The 23,064-nt window shown below is 34.3% G+C and overlaps 1 protein-coding gene across 1 annotated transcript in view; it reads left to right on the forward strand.

The window, feature by feature from the left end:
- The window catches only part of CRPPA (CDP-L-ribitol pyrophosphorylase A), a gene marked incomplete at both ends in the record, with an annotated part of 103,924 nt that overhangs the window by 26,294 nt on the left and 54,566 nt on the right, over positions 1–23,064 (forward strand). Inside the window, 2 exons of the mRNA XM_079538723.1 lie at positions 9,608–9,712; positions 16,160–16,205. Of these exons, the coding sequence (XP_079394849.1) occupies positions 9,608–9,712; positions 16,160–16,205 (151 nt within the window). The remainder of the gene's footprint in view (positions 1–9,607; positions 9,713–16,159; positions 16,206–23,064) is intronic.

Here is a 23,064-nt window from a genome sequence, read left to right on the forward strand (position 1 = left end):
TCAAGGATTAAAACCTTATTGTTCTGGTACAAACAAAAAAAAAAAAGATAATCGCTGTCCTTAAGAACTTATTAAAGCTACTATGGGACAGATTTCTGTAGGAATGGGTGCAGCTTATGGTGCTTCGTAGATATTAGTATATCCTTAATTAGTTCCCACAATGATATAGTCAAATAGTTGTATGGATAAATAAGAAGTATAATGTTGCTATCCATATTGGAAGCCCCTCACAGGACTCACAGCTCCTCACAGCTGGGAATGGATTTGGGAAGAGATACATACCTTGTACATAAAGTTAGTTGAAATAGATATAGCAGATGCCAAAGATTTATTTCAGTATTTCTTAAAAAAAAAAATTATATAAAAATATTTTTATATATAATATTTTATATATAAGTAAAATATAAAATATGTGTGTGTGTATATATATATTTATTACAGTGAATTTGCTTTACCTGTGGTGCCAAAAAATGAACACAGGATTTTAAGGGCATTCAGCCAGGTTATTTGTATGTGTATTTTTTTTTGTGTGCGTTGCATTGCATTATTGCTGAATCTCAGCTTATTTTTCACTGTTTTACATCTTTTGTGTAGCCTAAAAAATGTACCTATTCCAAAGAGATCTTTTGTGCTCAGGTATATACTGCTTTCTAATCTAACTCTGACAATCGTCAAGACTTCTGACATCATGGGTATTAACTTTGAAACTTATACTATTGCTTTTGGAGCCTTTTAAATTTAACTGCACAGAAATTGCATGCACTTCCATTTTTAATGGCAGAGCTTATTAGAGTGTGCCACCATCTTTAGTTGCATGTATGACATGTAAGTGGTGCGCTAAAAAACATTTAAAACCAATATTGAAACTCAAAATAAACGGTGGAGCTAAAATGTTGTCTTGATCTTAAAAGGCCTCATTACTGTGACTACGATTCCACTGTGAGTTTTGTGTTATTAGATGGAGCACTTAGTTATAATAAAATGAACAGGTATAAGTGGATTTTGATGGATAGATTTAATGCTGCCTAACACTTTCTGTTGCAACTCTCTGTTCTGTTGCTTACACGAATCACGGGAAAATGGCTGTTTACTTCTGATACATTCTCATTCATTCGGAGTATTCTGATGCCTCTGCATTGTAATGGGACTTTAGATTTTGGCATTGAAATGGTTCTGAAGAGAGAGATCGATGAATGCTTATGATGTTATTTATCATGTATATGCTTCCTGAGCTCAAATCCTTATGAAGTACTGCACTGTTTGTGTTCTCTTAAGGTTATGTAAATTTTTATGTGGTATAATGTGTGTTTGGCAAAAGGTGGACAAATGTCAGATGCAAAGAATTGCTAGAGGAGTAAGAACTTCGTAATGTATATGATATCACACAGGCAGTAATATGATGCTTTACCTTAATCAGGGTTTTTGCCTACGATGTTGGGTAAAAGGCCATATACATATGTTAAGGGAATAAATTTAACATACTATTGTCCTAGTTCTGGTATTTGTTCTTGATTTGTGATTTCTTTTTTCTTGTAAGATGTAATGAACTGTATTGCTATCCTTCAGGGAACGTTAGTAGAGAATTAGTTGAAGCATTCTGTATAAAAAAAAAATAAAAAAAATGCAAGTCCCTAATAATTAGTGAAACTTGTGGATGGGTTGTAAAATCACACCTAGCTACCCAGTACAAAAACCAGCCAGTTGGTTTTCTCTCTCTCTCTGTTTTTGTTTTTTTTGAACTACCAAGAATTAAATTCCTCTTCTTTGGGAACATTTTTACCTATTCTTATCAGCCCCTGGGAATGTCAGTATAGTTTAAGTGCTAGTTGAAAATCCATTCTTTCCAAATAAAAGAAATAAAGGCTGAATTCCTTAGACCAGTCTTTTTTTTTTTTTTTTTTTTTGTTATGTAATTTCATCTTTTTATATAAAACATTAGCAAATGCAGGGTTGGATCTTGTAAGCCTGGGAAGACGAGTAGGGTGAAGGGAAAACTTACTAGAAGTCAAACGTTTCCCTGGAGCAGTATCAGATGAGAAATTAGAGTATTAGGAAGCCAGGTAGACTACCCCTTTTTTCTTTAGTCAGTGTGGGCCAAGAGTGATTTCTCTAATACCTATTTCTGACGTATTGTGGAATGCACTGGTATCCTTTGTCTTCAGTACAAAGCATCTTGTTATGTGATGTCGCGTTAGTGTACGAAGGCAGCCATGATATAGAATAGCTGAGGTTTTCAAGAAATCACGATGTATCTTAAAGTGTAAGGAAGATAGGAGGAACAACTTCCTGATCTTGCAGAGGAACAGTTGAAAAAGGAAGCAGAAGAGGGGTATGTAGAAGACCCTGAATAGCTTCTGTGTTGAAGATGTAACTGAAAGCCTAGGGAGGATGATATATTGTTAGTGAATTGTCAGCATCAGTGATGGATATGTGTAGTTAATTAACCTGTTGACAGTAGACCTGTAGATTATAAAGTTTATATTGTTACTCAAGGCAATGAAGCAGAAATAATAAAAAAGAGAAAGCAGGAATATTCCATAAAAGAGGCTAAACTTCAGGGTGTTTAGAGATTTTTTTTCTGCTTATCTAAAGTACCTTTCAGAAAGTACCACAAGGAAGATGAAACCTTGGAGTTTCTATCTAACTTCTGCAGGGACTAGGTAGAGTATTGTACTTCTTGGACTGATGCTGCATTAATACATCTGTTTGTAGCCAGCTTTACCCACTTCTTGGATAATAAGCAGTTGCATATGCTTGTGAGGGGAGTCGCCTATGCTTATGCATCAGTCTGCATAGGAGAGAACTGCTATGTGTAAGCATAGTAATGTCAAGATACAAAATAATAGTGTGTCAGGCAGAGGCATGGAAATACTTTGATGCTAAATTCTGGGAGGCAGATGTTCTTCCACTCCCAGAAAATCATTTCAAGATGGGACTATGGTAAGAAGAGAGATTCTGCAAGCTGTCCAAACAAATCCTCAGTAGAAGTAAAAGACTTCATGTTTTTCAGAAGTCATGAAATTTTTCTTGTCAAACAAACTTCTGAGAATGTTCAAGGAGCACTTTGTCAGAATAAGAAAGTTGGCTATTGTTAGGCCCATTGTAGAAGTATTTGCTCAAAGCATTGTCTTCCCTGTATGTAAATAACAGGGAGTGTATTCCATGTGGATTTTGTAAACTTCTCAAGTGCTTTTTAAAAGAGTACAAGATCCCTGGGATTCTTCTTCAAACATGTGTGAAATGTTTCAGTATCCTCTGTAGAGGGGAAGTGGAGTCAGCTGTAGCAGCTTAGTAATATTTTGGCATAGGTCGGGCGAGTCCTTCGAGGCAAAATGTCTAGACTGATTTGGGGATTTTCCTGTGGGTTCATTCTTTGTTAAAGAAATCAGTGTCATTCAAATTAACATTGCCAGAAGCAACATACGATTAAATGAACAGTAGCAGACAGATTGTTAACTAAAGCCTTGGTAACTTTGAGAGAAAGGGTCAGACTCAGCAGAAGGACTAAAAGGTCAAAATGCAAGTGAGGCAGAATTTGGCCATTTCAGTTGAACACTGAAATCCTTAAAAAAAAAAAAAAAAAAAAAAAAAAAAAAAAAGCCAAACCAAACAAAAAAAAACCCCAAAACAAATAAAAATAACACCTCTCTCTTAAGACTAAAGATACCTGAATCTTCAGGGCATCAGAACTTTCTTAACGTTGAGCAGACGTTAAACATTGTGTTTACCAAGGTGTTGAAGTTGTTGCCTACTCAGAGGAAAAAAGATACATAAATCTTTACATGATGTGAAATCTTTACCAGTCAGTGATGAATTGGTGATTTGGGTTATAAGTGTTTTGCTTTTGTAATAGAAAGGCACTGAAAAATAGATCACAATTGTTAAAAACGAATAGCAGTAAGTAGGTAAGATATGTAGATTCTATTATAACCTCTAAAGGATTGTGTCTTGGCCTTCATTGTTTTCTAAGAAAGCCAGGCATCTTTCATTAAGTGTGCTTTGTTGGGAAAATAAGTTTACCTCATTTTTCAAGCTTGCTCACCTACGTTGCTTAGCTACATTTTATGTTCAGGCTTTCCAAATATGCAACACGTATCATTATATTATTGCATTTTTTCTACTTCCATGTTTCATTTTCTGTCTGAAGGTTTTCTTCCTTCCCATCAACTGTATTTTGAAATACTGAAGCAAAATGTGATATGTGACTTAGATGAGCTAGCTAAAACAAACAATAGTAATCTGCTACCTTTGTAAATTGTATTAGGACAGTACTGTAAGCCAGATCCTTTATTCATATGGCGTTGTAAAGATATCATACTTCCATCTGCCCGTGAAGTGCAGTAGATAATTATACTTTTAATATTGTCACCTACTTGATTGGTCCTAGGCAGTGTACTAGTCTAGCATGGATTATTTCAGCTTGTTAAAATTCCAACTCTTAATTTCTTTAATGATAATATAGATTTTAATTAGCTGTATAATATTATAAAAATGGAGAATATCTTTAAGTTTTTCAGTTTTCAGTTTAAGTTTATGAAATAACAAAGGAAGTCTTTCTACTGATTTGCCTGTAGATTGTTAGGATTGTAGATTTAATTATTTGACAGGGAAGTCTGTGTATCCCCTAAATGATGGAAAATGTCATTTCTCTTTACATAAGAAGCTTCTAGTTTAGCATCCTTGTCATTGCTGTAGTCCTTTTCTGCTTGGACTTAATGTCTCGTTTTAGTCCCATTAAAAAACAAACAAACAAACAAAAAAGACTGTTTCAGGAGTATCTTAGTTCTGTTCCATTTAATTCCTGATGAGAATTGGTATTTTTTTTTTTTTAGTTCTAATGCAAAATTTTAATGGAACTAATTTGTAATGAATTTACATTGAAAATGAATGAAATAATGTAATTTGTAATCTTTGTTTTAAAAAAAGTTTAATTTGGTTTTCTCTATTCAGTTCAGGCTGATGCACTCAGACTATCACTTAAATGGTTGTCAACCTCACAGAAATGAGTTTAGAAATTTGTACAGTCTTTAGATTATATATTTAAGATGTTTTCCATGGAGATTTTACTGTTACTTCATATAGCATCATCTTATCCCAACGGCTTGGTTATGAGATTTATAGGAAGTATTTTCTTTTTTCCCCGTTTTCCTATCCATAAAACCCACTCAGTTATTTTCAGGTTAAGTGTAATTCATGAATTTTGTTCAACAGAGCATTCATCTATTCAAAACCTGCAGCTAGATTGGTGGTCTGTTGAGAAAACCATGCTAGCTTAGATAGTTCTGTACTTGATTAGTTCTTTGGCATAATGGTAGAGCCAGGATGTTGTATGAATCCCCACCTTGCCCTAATTAATTTCTGCCACAGGAATGCTTAGAGAAATTCTAATGCCTTGCTTAAAGAAAAAAAAAACTTGCTAATGGGATAATTGCTTCCATTTTATGGCACTCCTCATCCTTTAGAATCTCAAAGCTCAGAACTTTTCAGCAGTGCAAAGCTGCCACAGCATAGGTGAAATCTGGCATCTTAGTAGTAGTGAAAGATATAGCTTGGTGGAGACATACAGACATTATTAAAATTGGATATTAAACTGGTTTGTGAGTGTTATTTAAAGTGTTATTGTATTTGCCCTGATAAATACACTGTATCTGTAAGAATCATCCATTTGGCGCAGACTCAGAAAATGCCTAATACTGAAGAGAATCACTGTATCTATTATCTAGCAGGCAGAAGACCACCCATCTGAATTGTGATCCACTCTTCAGAAAGCTAAGAAGAATACAATGCAGTGATGTTAGAACTCTTCATCTCAGCTACTGACAATTTAGTATATCCAAAGGCAAGGAAAAGGACTATATATTATCATGCATAACTTCAAGATATGGTTCTCTAAGTAAATTATTTTAAGACTGAATATTCTTCTCTGTTCCAATTATTTAATAATAAAGGATGTACTTTTCCTTAGTTGGAGTTTGACTCACTTTGGTTTTTAAGCCTGATCAAATTCTGTTGTTGATTACTTAATTTTAGAATTGGATATCTATTTAAAAATTCCTTTATTGTGAGACTCTGAATCATCATGTCTTTACATTTTCTTAGAGTAGCCTAAATAATCTGTAACTCTACACTTGCTTTTGTTCATTACCCAACTCTCCAGCCTGTCCAGGTTTCACTGAATGGCGGCACAGCCTTCTGGTGTGTCAGCCATTCCTCCCAGCTTTGTATCATCAGCAAACTTGCTGAGGGTGGAAACTATCCCCTCATTAGGGTCACTGATAAAGATGTTGAGCAAAACCAGACCCAGCACCAACCCCTGGGGAACTCCGCTAGATACAGGCCTCCAAAGTATGCCTAGAGTCCTGACTGCTATCACCGCAAATGTACTTCAGCTAGTGCCCTTGTGCATGATTTCACTTTGGATTTCACTTTCTCCATGTTTGGAGAGGGTACTTGCAGTTACTGCAGTGAGGAGCACTGGGATGTAGGTTGCAGATCTGTACTTAAACAGATTTGCATAATTCTGTACTGGAATATATTACTGTATTGTTTTTCTTGTCACTGATTCTTCTGGATGTATGGAGCAGCAATTCTAATAATTAACTTCAGTAGGAAATCTTTCAGGAATAAGCTTATTTCAACTCAATTTTATTGCACGCTTTTAGTGCACTTATTGCACTTTTTCTTCCACTTTTTCACCTGCTTCCTTGTCTTTGCTGCTTTCATTCTTGTTTAATTCTTGTGTATAGAGTATGCAGTTGACTGTTTAAATTCAGCAATTTCTGCATTCCAAGGCAACGAACATGGGAAGTGTATTAAAAATAGAAACAGAAGTTCAGATTCCACAAGTGTGCAAACTTACTAAACGTGCTTGACATTAAATAGCAGTCAGTTTATAACGTAGGAATGCTAACTGCTGCTGAAGAGGGAAGAAGTACCAAAGATGATACAGCCACCGCTTACGGAAGTAAGACCAATTTTTTATGCACTTTAAGGCCATGTATGTAAAGGAGCGAGTCTGAAGATTTTCTCTCAGTTAATGCATGAAGATTATTAATTTTGTTCCCTTATTTTGTAAGCATACTACAACTCGAGAATTATGAAATAGTAAGAAAATGACAAGGCTGTAATGAAAAATTGTATTGCATCTGTTTTAGTTCTGCTTTATGGTTATCAGATCTCATGTATCCAAAATCAGTTAAGTACTCAGTAAAATAATCATAATTTAAACAGTTAAGTATTTTTTTATTGTAAATACTGCTGCTTTGTGATTTTAACTGTTCCAATTTTCATATTGGAAGCAAGTTAGGTTGTGGACTTTCAGTGCCTCCCAGACAGTGCTCTCTCCTCGAAGGTTACGTTCTGTGTTTTACTATCAGAAACCACAGGGTAGCTCCATTGTTAGGAAGTCATACTATTTATCAAAATATTTTGGAATCACTGTGGGGATTGGAGGTAGGAAAAATTGATGTCATGTGGAAATCTAGATCTCAGTCTCTGCTGTGCACTTTATTCAGACATCTTTCCTTGGGAAAAAAAGCACCCACAAAAAAGAATGTCCCCCAAACTACCTATTAGAATGCCTTTGAATATTCAACAGATCAAAAGCATTTTTAAATAACATATTTCATTCTGTGACATTTACAGAGCTCAGTTAATCTGTTTTTTTTCCTTTGTGTATCTGATTTGTGCCAATATTTCCATCTGTTTTCACCATTTCGAGTTTGTGGTCAGAAGCTTAAACTATGTTCATTGTTTCACAAAGCTATGTGTATATGACAAGTATGGTTAACTGCACTGTGTCTAACTTCTTAACAAAGCTTTTCAGTTAAAATGACAGTTTAGGAATGGTAGTATTTTCAAAGAAGTGATTGCAATGTAAGTTAGCTCTGGATGTACAATGAAATAAAAACAGAAAATTTAGTTTGCTAATTTTTGCATGCCTAAGTCAGTAAAAATTTTCCTCTTAGATATTCTACTATTTTTTACTATGGACACTCCCTGACAACACTTAAATTCAGTAACTGAATTTCTTAGAGCAATGTAGAAACTTTCAAGTTGTGCATCTTAAATATGGATTTAAGTTTCATGTGCGGAGAACACATGTATGGGTAAAATATAAATTAAGCTGGTCTTGAGTTGATAGTTGTACTTCATTTTTCTCCACTTACATCAGTATATTAACTTGCAGGAGAGTACACTATAGCAATATGTTTAGGTTTAAACAATTACTGACAATTAGAGTAGTAAATGTCACGATGTACAAGTGTTAGTGAAATATGTTTTTAATTATTACTTTGCTTTCTGTCATATTTCTTTCCTTGAAGACAGCAATATCCTTAGAGTGTTTAATCTCATTTATGGATATTTTCCACTCCCGACTAATTATGTGTAATTAATACTTTGCAAATAAGTCGGAATTACTTAGCCTAGTCTTGGTAATTCATATATTTTTTAAAATGTAACTTAATTAAAATTAACATTAATTTATTTCAAAGACAAACAGCTTTTCTGAAACTTTCTTCAACTATAAGGCAAGGGAAAAACATTCTTTAATTTGTTATTCACTTCAGTAGAAAATATTTTTCATTTTACCTTAAAATTTTCCTTAAAAAAAAGAAAAACAAACATAAAAGAACCCTTGAGTATTTAAAGAATACAAATAGTTTTTGCATAATGTAGAAATCTTTTTGTTACACTTTTTCCTTCAGTGTTCTAAAATAAGTTTTCTTTTGAAGATTACTTCGTTTTTTAAAATTTTTATTTGGTACTGAAATCTCTTAATAACCTCAATAGAGGATTATAACAGCTGAACTACTTTTTTTACAAAATTTATTGTATAAAAGGATCCTCATTTGATTGCAGTGATGGCAGCGATCCAGAATGATAGAAATTACTAATTTAAATAATGCAGAAGTGACAACTATGATTTTTCAAAGACTTCTCTGCATTATAATAATAAAATTTGGATGTATAATGTTGGTTAATTCCTTGAATTTCACTACTATGTTATAAAACAAGAATAGAAACTAAATTTTTTGTCTCTCATTTTTATTAAAAACGTATTGAGCAAATTTAAGAAGAAGAGGTGAGTTGTGTTTATCACACCCTTATTTCAGTCTTCTTTAACTCAGTTATACCATTTCATTCTTAACAACTTGGAATCCTGGAGGATACTGAGTTACTGACGGTGCTTATGTATTAAAATGTTTTACCAGGGCTTGATAATGAAGCTGAATGTATGGAGAATAAGAGGGAAGGATTTATTTGAGTAAATGATTTCTTAAGATAAGAAACAAGACATAATACATGACCAAGTTTAGTAGGAAGAAATAGCCACTGAATTTTTGAGAAGTTGTGTTGGGCACTGTGCTGTTCATTTCATTCATAAATAATTTGGAAAAGGAAGTAGTGGTACTACTTAAAGGGCCTGGAGTATTTCTCATGGAAAGGCTGAATAACCTGGGTCTGTTCAGCCTGGGGAAAAAAAGACTGAGATTTGGTAAATGACTGGACTGCTGAGAAAAATGTTTTATTACTTTTATTACCAAAAAAAAAAAAAAGCACAATTTCTTTAAGACTAATAAAATGTTCTTTTAAATTCTAACAGTGCACAGATTATGATCTGGATTATGGAACAGAATGTTTGCATCTGGCTCTGAAATACTGCAAAACAAATGCTAAGCTTGTTGAAGGAACAGCTGACCTTTGGAAGGTAAAGAGTGTAAACATTTCTATTTTCTTATACATTTGTTGAAATTAATAAAGGCAACATTTCAGATTTCCTATAATCATGAAAATTCAAGTGTGTGTGAAGTGTAATAATTATACTTTTGTCTCCTAAATTTCACAATTTTGAAAATAAAAGAATTTTCTCTGACAATTAAGAGGTCAATTTTCTTTTTATGAATATTCAAATAAATAAAACCTACACTTTCAAAACCTTGTAAAAGTAAAGGTTCCTCATATGTTTATCCTTTGATAAGCATTCTTCATACAGATTGGTAGTAGTCTTACTGTCTTGAATTTTAGAAATCAATTTAAAAATATCAGAGCATTGATGATGGAGATTGTCAACCTTTGCAACATTCAGTGCTAAACCAGGTAATAAGAAATATAATAGTCTATGACAATCTTTCAGAATAGGGGAATGGAAACTGGATTTGCAAGATACTTTGAAGAGTTCTGATTACAGTTGAGTTACTTTTGACTGCTTCCAGTATTGTAAACTCAGAACTTTCATGTTGTTGTAATGAAAAGAATAATAGCTACTCTTTGGAGAACTATTTTCAAGTAGAAATATGGAGTCTATTCTGAAATTTAGTATATTGAGAGAACAGTGGATTTTTTTTTAGTGAGTGCTTCAGCCAGTAGCTGATAATGATTATGGAATTAATATTCTCTTAAATCCATCTATGCGGTTGTAGGCCACGTCACAAGAGTTATTTCCTAAAAGCATGGATTAAGTTTCTGGTAGCAGCTTTCACATGCTTACTTGAGTTTCAAGATGCAAAAAGAAGAGCAACTGTCCCAAACTCTGGTGTCATATACTAGCTTATGGAAAGAAATAAAGCTAGTTTTACAAAATATAGAGTTGAAAGAACTCTGTTGCTTTACTTAGTCTTCTGGCCATGAGTTGGATTATGTTACCGCCTCTGGCGTTACCTGTTGGATGAATTTGGTTTTGTGATTTGTCTATTTAATGTGCTGTCATTTCTTTTTCCATAAAATAATCACTACCGAGGATAAGTTATACTGGAACTTTATGGAAAAATGATATTTTTGAAATAATGTATTATTAGCTATTAATATTATTAAAATTTCTGGTAATTGTCAATAAAATATCAGTTATTGATTCACATTGTCTTGCCTCTCAAGGCTGTTTTCATATACCATAAATTGTGCTAATAATAACTTTGAGATTCCTGCTAAGTTCATTTTGGTTTTGGATTATCATGAGCTGTTTTGGGCTCATCATTGTAGATAGACTTGGGCAGATGTTATCTGAGATAATTAATGAAGACAGAGTGTATCTGGAACTAGAAAAACATGCTAGGCACTTGAATAGTTTGAGAATCTGTTAAACTCTGTATGTGTATCTATAAAATTAAGAACATTGTTTTATGAAATTAACTTTCCCCTGCTTCCTCTAAATACTTTTCCTTTTTTCCTCTGCTTTTTCTATGAAAACATTTCTTGTTCTCTGATGTCAAATACCTGGCTAGAAACAGTTTGATTTTTGAACATTTCACTACATTCAAAAACCCTGGAGAGTTTAAGACCTCTTCAAACAAGCTGTTATTTTTTTGTTGTTGTTGTAAATATCAAGGTCCGACCGTCTACTGGTTCCTAACAACAGACAAAACAAGTGTGTATTCAGGTGCCAAACAATATATCTCTGTAGTTTTTAAGTAAATCTATCATTTAATTGTTTTGGATTGTAATCCATTAGCTGTTGTGTCATGCAATTAGTAAGTGTTCATTTTTTTCTTTTTTTTTCTTCTCGTTACCGTGTTGAGGGATCTGGAAGCAGCTCAAATCACTCCATCTGTCTCTGACAGTAAATTTTCTCCACTGGGACATGATTTCTAATAATATGAACATAAATCTTAAACTGAAAGGTAATTTCCTGAATCTACACTGCAAATTTCCTGTGCCATTTAGCAGCAAAATTTACTTACACATTGGTTGCCTAAAAGTCTTTCAGGATTTTTTCTGTGGAGATAATCTTTCTGAAACAGATTGTCTGCCTTCCTTTTCAGTCTTCTAAAGGACAAATTCTGCCATGCATTATCATAATGCTTATGATAACAAAATAGATCCATAATGTTCAGTTCATTCTTTGTAATGTTTTGATTCCCTGCCCGCAACAGAGGGGTTGAAACTAGATGATTGTTAAGGTCTTTTTCAACCCAGGCCATTCTATGATTTTATGATTCTTTATTATCTGTAGATGCTATTAGTGCCCAGTAGATAGCATGCAGTCTTATGAACTAGGCTTACAGAATAATTAAGATTGAAAGAAGTAGCTGGATGTCATCTAGGGGCCAGGTTAGTTAGATTAATCTGGCTGTGCAGGGTGAGCTTTGTCCCTGTGAATTTTCAGTCTATCCAAGAATAGAAATTTCATGTAATCTCTGGAAAAACAATTCCTGTGATTGTCCATTCTTACATACAGACTTGTATTTCCATAAGATCTGATCAGCGTTTTCCTTGCTGCCTTTTGCAGTGGGAAAGGATGAGAGGAGAACAGGAAAAGCCTGCAAGAAAAGCTTAGTTTACTATATAACCAGTAATGTGACTCATCCCTACATTGAACCTTCTGTTCTATGGATTGAACAAGCCAAGTTCTTTGCAGCCCTCTTCTGCTCCACTTTGCCAGTACTTGATACTGAACAGTTCAAAACTGGGAACTGCACTCAGGTGTCTTTCCAACAGTACCAAGTACAGGGAAATAATTACTTCCATTTATGTTCTATCTACTTTATTACAGCCCAGTTGATTGGACTCCTAGTATACTCCACGCAGATTTTGGACAGAGAAGTTTGTTAGCTAGTGACATACCTGAGAATATCAGGGGGGAGGAGATTCTGCCCAAAAAGATGAAAATATTAGACCAGATAAAAAGAATTTCAGTGTTGACAGAAGTGTGTGTAGTGCATGACAATGATAGCAGCTCCCATTTATGTGCAAATTCTGTGTTGCACATGGTGCAACACATATGTATATGTAAGTATACTGGTGCCATATCTTTAAAGTACTTATACATACTAACATTCTGTTTCCTACTATTGTATTGAAGTGTCAGTGACACCTGTAAAGTTTGTCAGAGCATTAAAGTCATAAAAATGATGAGATTTGTAAAATAAATTTTCTGCAGCAAATGCACATAAATTTTAGAAGCTACAGAGACGTATGGCTCCTTCCTGTTTGAATAGCACACTTGTGTTGGTTGCTCTATACCATGCTGTTTAGCCATTCTATGCCAGCATTTGACGTGAGGCAGTTGCATTAAAGAGGGAAACACTTCTCAGTTTGTAAAGTTTGATGAAATTCAGAAGACTGCCAGTTTTCTCAATTTATGTCTGCCTATGAAATAGTTAGGAGCTGTTTATTACTGACCACACTTCAGAAGCGAGATTGTCATTCCATAGCTTTTATAACTACGTGATTTATAATATGTCGTTGTTTGTTTTCTATGAAGATTTTCACCACTGAGATGCACAATATGGTATATGCCAAGAACTGGTGTTGTTCGTATGGCCGGTTGTCTTTTCTTCAGTGAGAGGAAAAAGGATATTCCATCCAGATAGATGAGAACTGAAATAGTAATACTTCAAACATATTTTGAGGTTTCAGAGTATGTGTAACAGGAAACCTGCAGTCAGTTAGCAGGTAGAGAACAGTTTGTGTATTCCAAGTGTTATAAAAATTTTCATTCTGCCTAGTATCTTTTTTAGTATCTTTTAGTATCTATTTAGTATCTTTTTAGACCTAGTATCTTTTAAGTACACACATGGTATTTAGAAGAATTCTGTTTGTATGAAGGTTCCTATTTATTTCTGTTTGATCCACCATCTCACACCTGCTATGATGGTGTCATTGCTAGGAAAATGTTGTCCACACAATCCATCTTTCATTGGTCTAAATAGAGGAAGTCAGAAGGCTCCAAATCCAGATTATACAAGGGGATGTGGTAGGACAATCCGTCCAAGATTGTTAGTGTGTTTCACAGTCTTCAAACTGGTGTGGGGCCTGACAGTATTGTGTTGCAAGAGAAAGGTTGTCGCCTTCTCAGTCCTGACACTGGAAGTTTGAGCCTTCAGTTCAATCAGTGTTGCAATGTAGTGGTCAGATTTGATGGTTTGTCTGGGTTCTAGGAAATCCAGAATAATCAATCCATGCTGGCTCATAGTGATGCCACCATGTCTCATCACTGGTAAGGATTCATCTCAGGAAACTGTCACCTTCAGCCTTGTATTCAGTTGGTTCTGACAAACTTGTATATGCATCTTCTGTTCCCGTGCAAGCATCATGGGACCCAGCTGGTGCAAACATTGTGATATTCCAACGTTGCTGCCGTTGTTTTCAGTGCATTGAAGCCAGTATTCATCTCTGTACATGGTTCTCTGGTTGTAATCTGCTGATTCTCAAAGATGAGCTGATTGAATTGCACTTTATTTCGTGATAAGATAGCTGTATATGGCTGTTTGGAATATGGCTGTCTTTCACATCTTTGTTCCCACTGCTGGAACACATCACCCCACTACCTTACTGTGCTTGCATTTGCTGTTTCCATAAATGTTCAGCAAGTGTCAGTGAATATCAACTGCCATTTTTTCCTCATGGAGGAATTCAGTGATGCAGCTTTGCTTCTTATGCATGTCCATCTCAGGTGCTATTTTGCCAAGACTGCCCCTGTGCTGCCATCTGTTGCGCAGTGACAAAATGTAATGGATTATTAGAGGAAGGTTCAACCTCTGCTGCCGTAAGTCATGGGCCAACACAATTAAATAGGAGCCCTACTGTTGGATAAGCCTTCCTGTATTAGGTGCACAAACTGTAGCATTAAATAACTCAAAGCTGTTGGAGAAGATTGTTTCTGTGCGTATTTGTTGTTTTCTTGAAATGACAGTACTCTGGTAGAATTATTAGTATCACAGAATCAAAAAACAAACAAACACTTCTCCAGCAATTCTGAGGTTTTTCAAATATAGCCTATATGAATGGGTTTCATAAAATAGATACAATAGTTTGTTTATAATACAAAATGGTAGAGAGGTGTTTACTAATTAAGACTAGTCTGCCTTTGGGGAATTAGCAGGTGTCGGTTTCATATTCTGTGTTGGTGAGTTATTTGTGTTAATATTCCATACAGTAATTTTCTGTTCTACAACAAACGTATTAAAAATGTCTTGAAATGCTGGATGTTTGAGTGGACTGTATGAAAATTAATGTTGTCGCATGAAAATGTAGTATCTGAGTACTTAAAGTATGTAAATTTGGTGTTGATCAGCAGTTTTAGGAGTATGCTGCTACAGGCAGAATTTGATTATCAAAGAGTTAGTGGACTAATATAATTAATATAACCAACGTGGAATGTATTTATTTTGTGAAATTGATTCCAAGCCTGTTTTACAAGATTATAGTCTTGGCTCATAAGATGTTAGTGTTGATGTAGTACTCCATTGGCAGCAGTTTCACTTCTGCTACGTGGCATCTTAATTAAAAATAAAAGATGACTGTAACTGTTTTAGTCATTAAATAGATTAAAAGTTAGATAACTGATAGTTTTCTGTAGTTTTCACCACGTGCAGAAGCTGTTGTACTCCACAATATTGATCTGATACATTTTTACCTATACTTTTTTTTTTTTTTTTTTTTTTTTTGCAAAGGACACAAAGTTTTATGGAGTTACAAGTAAAAAGATAATTGATCAGAAGCAAAGTATGAAAAGTAGCCTAAGAATTATTTGGTAAACTAATGTAAGCAAAAGGCATACATTTCATTTCAGCCAAATACAAAAACACACACAAAAAACCCCCCAAACCTTAGGTCACACCTGTAGAATTGTTCTAGGAAGGTAGAGACTTTGAAAGTGCTTTAGGGTTAACAGTAGCTAGCAAGCTTTTATTGTGGACAAAAATACCTTGTGTCAGCTCTGGATATGGAAATAAGAAAGAAGACTCTCATTAGTAGTAATAATGTTACAGCGCTGAAGAAAATCACCCATATCAGTAAAAGAAATAACTAGGCTTCTACCTGTATGGTTTTTAATCTTCACAAGTCCTTTCAACATGAATCTCTTTCGTGATGAAATTGCAGATTAGAAATACGTTTTTGTAAGGAATTATGAAGAATGTATGAAAATTGGTGCAATATCATACTTCAATGATTTGTTAAACGGTTAAAAGTAGGTGTATTTTCAAATGATTGCTAATCAGGTCTGAGTATTTTTAAAAATGCTTCAGGTCTCCAATAGTATCTGCAACTTCTGTTCTCATGACTTGCCAGTAATATTTTATCATAATTAAGAAATTGACAATATCATTTCTTTACATTTGGTATTTCAAACATAAAGAATTGCCTTCAAGGCATTGTTTTATTGGTTTTGCATTCCTTCCTGCTGTGTTAAATCTAATGAGGTTTGTCTGTCCTTTAGGTGACCTACAAGAGGGATCTGTATGCAGCTGAATCAATTATTAAGGGTACGTATTTGTCCTTATTGCTGCCAATTTGCATATTCCTGGGTCTGTTGTAGTTTTTTTTCTTTGTACACTGTTGTTTTAAATGTCTTTAAGAAAAGTTTTAAGATGAGTAAAATGTGCTTAGGCAACTTGTTTTACCTAGTTTTCAGGGATATTTTAAATTATGCATTTTTGACCTTTATTATTTACTACTCTTAGAACAGAAAATCTTATAAAAAAGCTGTGTACATAGCAAATAAGATTAATTTTGAAAGACTTTATAAGCATTAAACAAATATCTGTTTTCTAATTCTAGTTCAATTCTGAATATGTTCCATCATTCTAAGTAGTAGACTAAAACATATGTTAACTCTTTAGGATTTTTTTTACTGTTTTCTCATAGCAACTATATGATCTTGAGATATTCCAGCAAGTGGATATAGTTATATATACTATGAAAATACATATAAATATATTTCTGTTGTAGATACATCATGTGTGTATTCACTTACAATAAATGTGTATTTTTTAAAAGTGTGTATGTGTGTATATATATGCAGACATACATGTCTATATACACACTTTGACTGGATTTTAACCTTTTCCTGTGCTGATACAGTGGTTTAATAGCAGCCTAAAATGTAGGTTTAACACACTCTAGAAAGGATGAAGTAAGTACTTCACAGTGAACACAGTGGTTATTTTAAACTGAGAGACGCTGATTCAGGTGACTCTTACTTGACTTTTTGTTGTGAACTGAAGAATAAATACCCAAAAACTAATAAAGAAAAGGGGACTTCAGGTTAAAAATATTTCTCCAGAGAAAGGAGTATGGTGAGTAACATTGATGGATTGAGTATTGTTAAAATAACTGATGTAAGTTTAGCTACTGGCTTAAGTAAAGCAGTACATGCTGAGCACAGCTCTGCCAGTGCAAACAAGCTAGAAAGCTTAAACATAACTTAGATGTTTCTGTGGTATCAGCCATTCTGCACGCTGCTTCTCTATACCTCCTTGAATTTTAATATATGCGTCGCTGAAAGTAAGTTACTGAATTTTTGAGGAACACATCATGGAGGTAGAATCCTGGAAGCCTCAAAGTTCTGTTTTTGGCAAGGACTTGGCTCTTCTCTCCACAGCTGGTAGCTTAGAATTCTTGAATATATTGTTTTGAGTAAGATTCCTAGGGGTACCAGACTCCTCTAGCTTTCAAATCTAAGATTTCTAAGCATATTAAAGCTGAGAATGTGACTGGGAGTAGTCATCATGAGTTTTCAAAGGGAAAATTATAGCTGACCATGGTGATGGTCATTTTGCTGTAGAAGATTAATTTTATGGCTGAGAGGAGGGCAGTGGCTATTGCTTATTTTGATTTCAGGAAGGCTTTTGATACAGTGCCCCATAGCATCTTCATTAAAAAACGGATCAAGTATAAATTAGAAAACTAGGCAATGTAGAGGACTGATAACTGTATGAACTGCTGGGATCAAAGAGTGAGGTCTTGCTAGTGGACCTTTCTTACAGGTAGAACACTACAATGTTCTACCTCAGGGGTCAATACTAGCTAACTTCAGTAATGATCCAGATGATACTATAGAGTAGCTATAGTACTATAGAGTAGCTTTTGAAAGCTTGCACACTGTTGCTATGCCTGTCACATAAGTGAAATGAGTTGCAAGAAAAAAAAATGGTTAATAGGACAAATCAATGTGGAAAACAGGAGTTTCGTGGTGTAGCATGATATAGAATCAATAAATGATTTTTATCTCATTGATGAGTGGGGATTAGAAGTAATACTTTAATAATGGTTCAGTGGAACGGAGGGAAGTCTCCAATCTTTGATAATTGCAAAAGTAATTATATTTAAAAAAGACTTCTTTTTTTCTAGTCTAACTGTAGATCCCATTCCACCAGTCATTAGGCTTGTCCATAACTAATGATCTGATTTCTTCCACTGACTTAACTTCAGTTAAATTGTTAGTTTTTGTTATCAGTACTAAGCTAGAATAGTAGTGGAGTATTAAATAAATCTTAAGTCCCTATTTTTACCAGCAGCATCCAGTTCATTTTATCTAGCAAAATACTAATTTGTCTGTACCTGTATGAGAATTCTCAATGAATTCCTACTCATAGGATACTATGATAGATAGTTTATGCATGCATGTATAGTAAAGATTCTTTTAAAATTTGAAGTATTATCTATATTCTTAAAAAATTTATGTAGTAGAGAATTTAAAATAAATTTATTTCTAATTGTAATATTAGTAAGGAAATCAGAGTCTGGTACAGTTGCTTGAATTTATTGTTTGATTACAATATTTGAAAATATTTATCAAGAATTGTGCTTTTTTGTTATTCAGGCCTTTTGAAGCCAATCATGTCAGCATAAAATGATGCAAGTAATAAGTCAACTGAATGCATGTAAAATACTGGTCATGTCTTGGCAAAAGTTCAGTCTTCAACTTGAAGTAAATCTCACCAAACTCATATTTCTGTGTTAATTTTGATCTCATTCTCCTTTTCCTACGTATCTTTCATATTTACTTTGCTGTTGAATACTGAGACTCAGTCATTACTGGATCAAGTAGAACCATGTTCATCTGTTGTAGTTTCCATAGAAATAAGCAGGAGGTGTTACTTTTGGCAGGACCTATGCATTTATAATTGGGGCAAGAATGCTGTAAATGACTGCTCATTTTTTTTCATACTGCTCATTGATATATATTTTACGTATGTATTTCATCATGTTATCACATTTTTTACTTTCACAATAGGTGGTAAGTCTTTTTCAGCTGTTGGTTATGATAAAAGATTTATGTGGTTTTAAGTAGAAATAAAGACCTGCACAGTGGTAAATCAGATTAATCTCTTGCTTGATCTTCACTGATATATTTTGTTACTCTGGCACTATTTAATATATTTGCTTCAGTAGTCTTTTATTTTGCCTGGTCTGTATGAATAAACTAAGTTCCTTAAAGTTTAGATTTGCTTTCACAGTGTTGCAGGAGTTAAGGAAGGGGAAACCTCAGGGATGATGATAACAACTTCCTAGAAAAATATTTACAGCAGGAATTTTCTCTTTACTATTTTTTGCCTTGCTAAATGCTTTTGCTTGAAATTGGCTCCTGTTTTGTCCCTAACCTTGCTGAGCATAGTGGGCAGAACCTTTGTGTTTGGTCTGGTAGTCCTCAGAAGCGCTGTACTACTAGGATGTCCGTGTTTGTATAGGTGCCAGTTCCTGATACTGAATATCACTTTGGATATGAATGGTGTTACCTGTGGGACGGTGAACTACATGATGGTGGTTCTTTGAGTTGAGCTTTTGATGAGGATGTGGTCCTGTATCGCACACTTGGGTGGATTCAGGCTCCAGGTTCAAACTGAGTAGAATGCAGTTTCTACTGATCTTCCAATGTTTACATTTTTATGCTGGAATATTAAGGTTGTGTTTGTGTCTGTGGACAGTTTTGCTAAGGAATATGTTATTTGTGGTTTAGTTTGGACTACTACTTGCTATTTTTTTTTCCTTTGAGGTACTTCTGCATTTCTTTGTCCATATATTAAATTATAATTATTTAATTAACCCAATACAGAAAAAATGATTATGGTAACAAGTACCCGGCAATTAAATGTCTGAAAAAAAAAAATGAAATTAATCATGTGTCTGTAATTATGAGAGTGCTTTTTTAGTCATCCATATTACAAAAAGAAGCAAGTCCCAAGTGTTTTGCAGAAGCACAGCCAGTTTTTAAACTGTTAGCCTAATTAGATGTAATAATGGACAAATTTCAGCTTGGTAAACTTCACTCAAGTAGAAGTAAGGAAAATGTACATGCGTACATGCATTGTACTTTACAGATTTATAAGTAAATATGTCATTTTCATTCAAGGTAATAAGTGAAATACTTCAGTAATGTAAATAGACTGTTATTTATCTTTTGAGACTGTTTTCATAAAATGTATTAGTAATTTGCTCATTTCCTCTAGTTTCTTTTAAACAACCACTTTATGAAAATCTCAGGGTCCTAACAATTTTATGCTCTTCTTAATTAAGCAGGTATGAACTTGTAGAGTATACAGACAAAGTGGCACATGCCTACTTTTAATAGTCTTCGAGTAAGAAAACATCATCTTACAATAAGAGTGACTCATCTAGAAATGCAGTTAAGATCAGGGTAATACAAAACATCCTAAAAATATTTCCATTACGACTACTGCCCTCAGGGCAAGTATCTTTGAACTCTAGTTCCAACATGTAAACTTTAAATGTTTCTTCTCGGTAAAACTGAAAAGTAATTTAGAGTTTGACTCTTTCCCTCTCCTTGTTTTTCTTAAGGGCCCTTATTCTGTAGTGACTTTTCAACAGATGTGCACTTGCAGATTGTATACTTTGCCTTCCTATTTGGCTGCATGAGTATCTGCTTCCGTGGATATACACACAATTAAATTTTGCAAGTCGGAAGAAAAATAAGTCACTCTGCAAGTAATGCTTCTTGATTATTTCTGTGGAAAATGCAACAGATATAAAAAGCACAATAACATTATTCCACAGTGCAAATTTGCAGCTACAAAACACTATTTTTCAACATAGTCACCACCCTTTTCTGTGCGTTTTTGCCAGCAATGAACAAGAGCCTGCATACTGTGCTTGTAAAAATCCATACCAGAGAAGGTGATTCACTGTTTCACACTGCTGTGATGGCATCATTGCTAGGAAAATGTTGCCCACGCAGACGAAATTTCGCTGTGCTCACATCCACCATTTCATCTCCATAAACGTTCAGCAAGATTTAGTGAATGTCATTGGGTGCCATTTTCCTACATGGAGGAATTCAGTGAGGTACCTTTGCTTCATATGCACTTCCATGTCACATGCCACTTGTTTGGATTGCCCCTCTGCTGCCGTCTGTCTCACGGCAACATGATGTAAAGGAATATTGGTGGAAAGGTTCAACCTCTGGTGTCATGCTACCAGCATCTGCCTCTGACATTGTATGCCCATTAGACAGTGGCTGTTTTTCACAGTGCGAAAGAAATAGAATAGTAGGTAAAGAGGTATTCCTCAAAATAGTTATTGCTGGATGAAAATAACCCTCTTCCTCATCTTCTATCACTGAATATTCCTCTCCTTTTTGTATGTTAGTATTGGTAGGTGCGGTATCGAGTTTGTTTTTGTTTTTTGTGGCTACAAAGAAATGTGGAATGGGTAAACAAAAATTAGATATTTTTGGTTATCTGTGTTGTACAAACTGTTTCAACCCATGATAAACGTGAATGAACTAGATAATTGGCAATACTTAAGCGGTAGATACAAATCTGTTATGACAGACTGGAGATGCCAGGGAGAACGTCCAGAGCTGTCAAGCCATTTTCAGAAAGTGAAAATTAAGTTTTGATATACTGGATTCTTATTTTGAAATCACTTAAAAAATTAAAACTATTTGGTGACCAGGGAACATTGCAAAGCAATGGGAATTATAATGACAGGCCAAGAATAGGAATGATATGTAAATATGCTTACAAAAAGAAGCATATGTATTATACAAATATGTGCAATTAGAAGAAAAAAAGTTGTCTCTAGGCTGAAACCTATATGCCATTCAGATGCATTTTTATTCTTATGCTATTAAATCAGTAGAATATGATGTTTATAATCTGTATTTGAACAGTGGTGTTATAATTACTCTTTCTTTGTGGCATGCTTTCTAGAGTAAACTCAATAATTTGTTAGAGTAGACTTAATACATTATGAAACTAAGGTAATTCCTTAAACACATGTACCTTTTAATTTATAATTTTGAGTGAGATCTTAGGAAAAGACTGTAACAGTTGTTACTGAATAATAATGTGACCTAAAACAGTATTGTATCTAGTATTTTCGACAGACAAAACAAGGCGTAGAATAACTTAGAATTAGATTTCATATTTAATCTAGCTTGTTTCTGGTTTAAGAGAATTTTGTCTTTAAAATTAAATTATACATTTAAGCTGAGGCATATTTTCTCCATTTTAATTTCCAAAAGTTAAAATGTTTACATTTCCTAGCTGAAATTCTCTTATCCTTTTCTGAATATTTTAGAGAACTCTTTTTCAAGTTATGTTGTTTATTGCTTTGCTCTCAGCAAAAATAGGTTACAGTGATCTTTTTGTGACACTTCAAAAATGAGCCTGGTGGAATCTATCTGCACTCGTAATGGAGTAATCATAGAATAGCTTGGGTTGAACGGATCCTTTAAGGTCATTGAGCTCCAACCCTCTGCTTTGAACTGGGCTGACAAACACTGTATCAGGCCCTACATCAGGATGCCCAGAGCCCCATCCAACCTGGACACCTCCAGGGATGGGAGATCCACCAAGAGGCCTGTATTTCAGCCACATGTTTAGGTAATACAAGCAAAATTCCTAATTAATGCATAGCCTGTTAATGGCATTTTTTCAGGGCTGTTAGGAAAGGGGAATTTTCTATACATGTGCCTATAATTGCATTATGTATTAGTGTATTGAGTATAAAATTTAAATATTTAAGGTCACTATATAATTACAGTTGTCTGCATATCAGTTCTTTATTTTACTGTCACGAACTATGGTAGAATGTGGGAAATGAACAAACAGTTGTTGCCGGGGAATGACAATGTTCCTAAAATGATGACCACCAAATTGAATTCCTTTACAAATCTGTACAGGTTAATTTGTAATATTTCAATATTATGTCACTAGAAGCTAATGTGAGGAAATCTTTAATTTCATCAGGAATGCTTTGTCTAATAAAATTACAAAAATAGAGCTGTTTATGGAAGAAATTAATGTGTACCAGTAATGGGGGAAAGAACATGTATAAGAGGTGCTTGGTGTAAAGGATAATGAAGTGGGAGGTAACTAC

Source organism: Tetrao urogallus (genome assembly GCF_951394365.1).
Source record: "Tetrao urogallus genome assembly, chromosome: 7".
NCBI lineage: Eukaryota > Metazoa > Chordata > Aves > Galliformes > Phasianidae > Tetrao > Tetrao urogallus.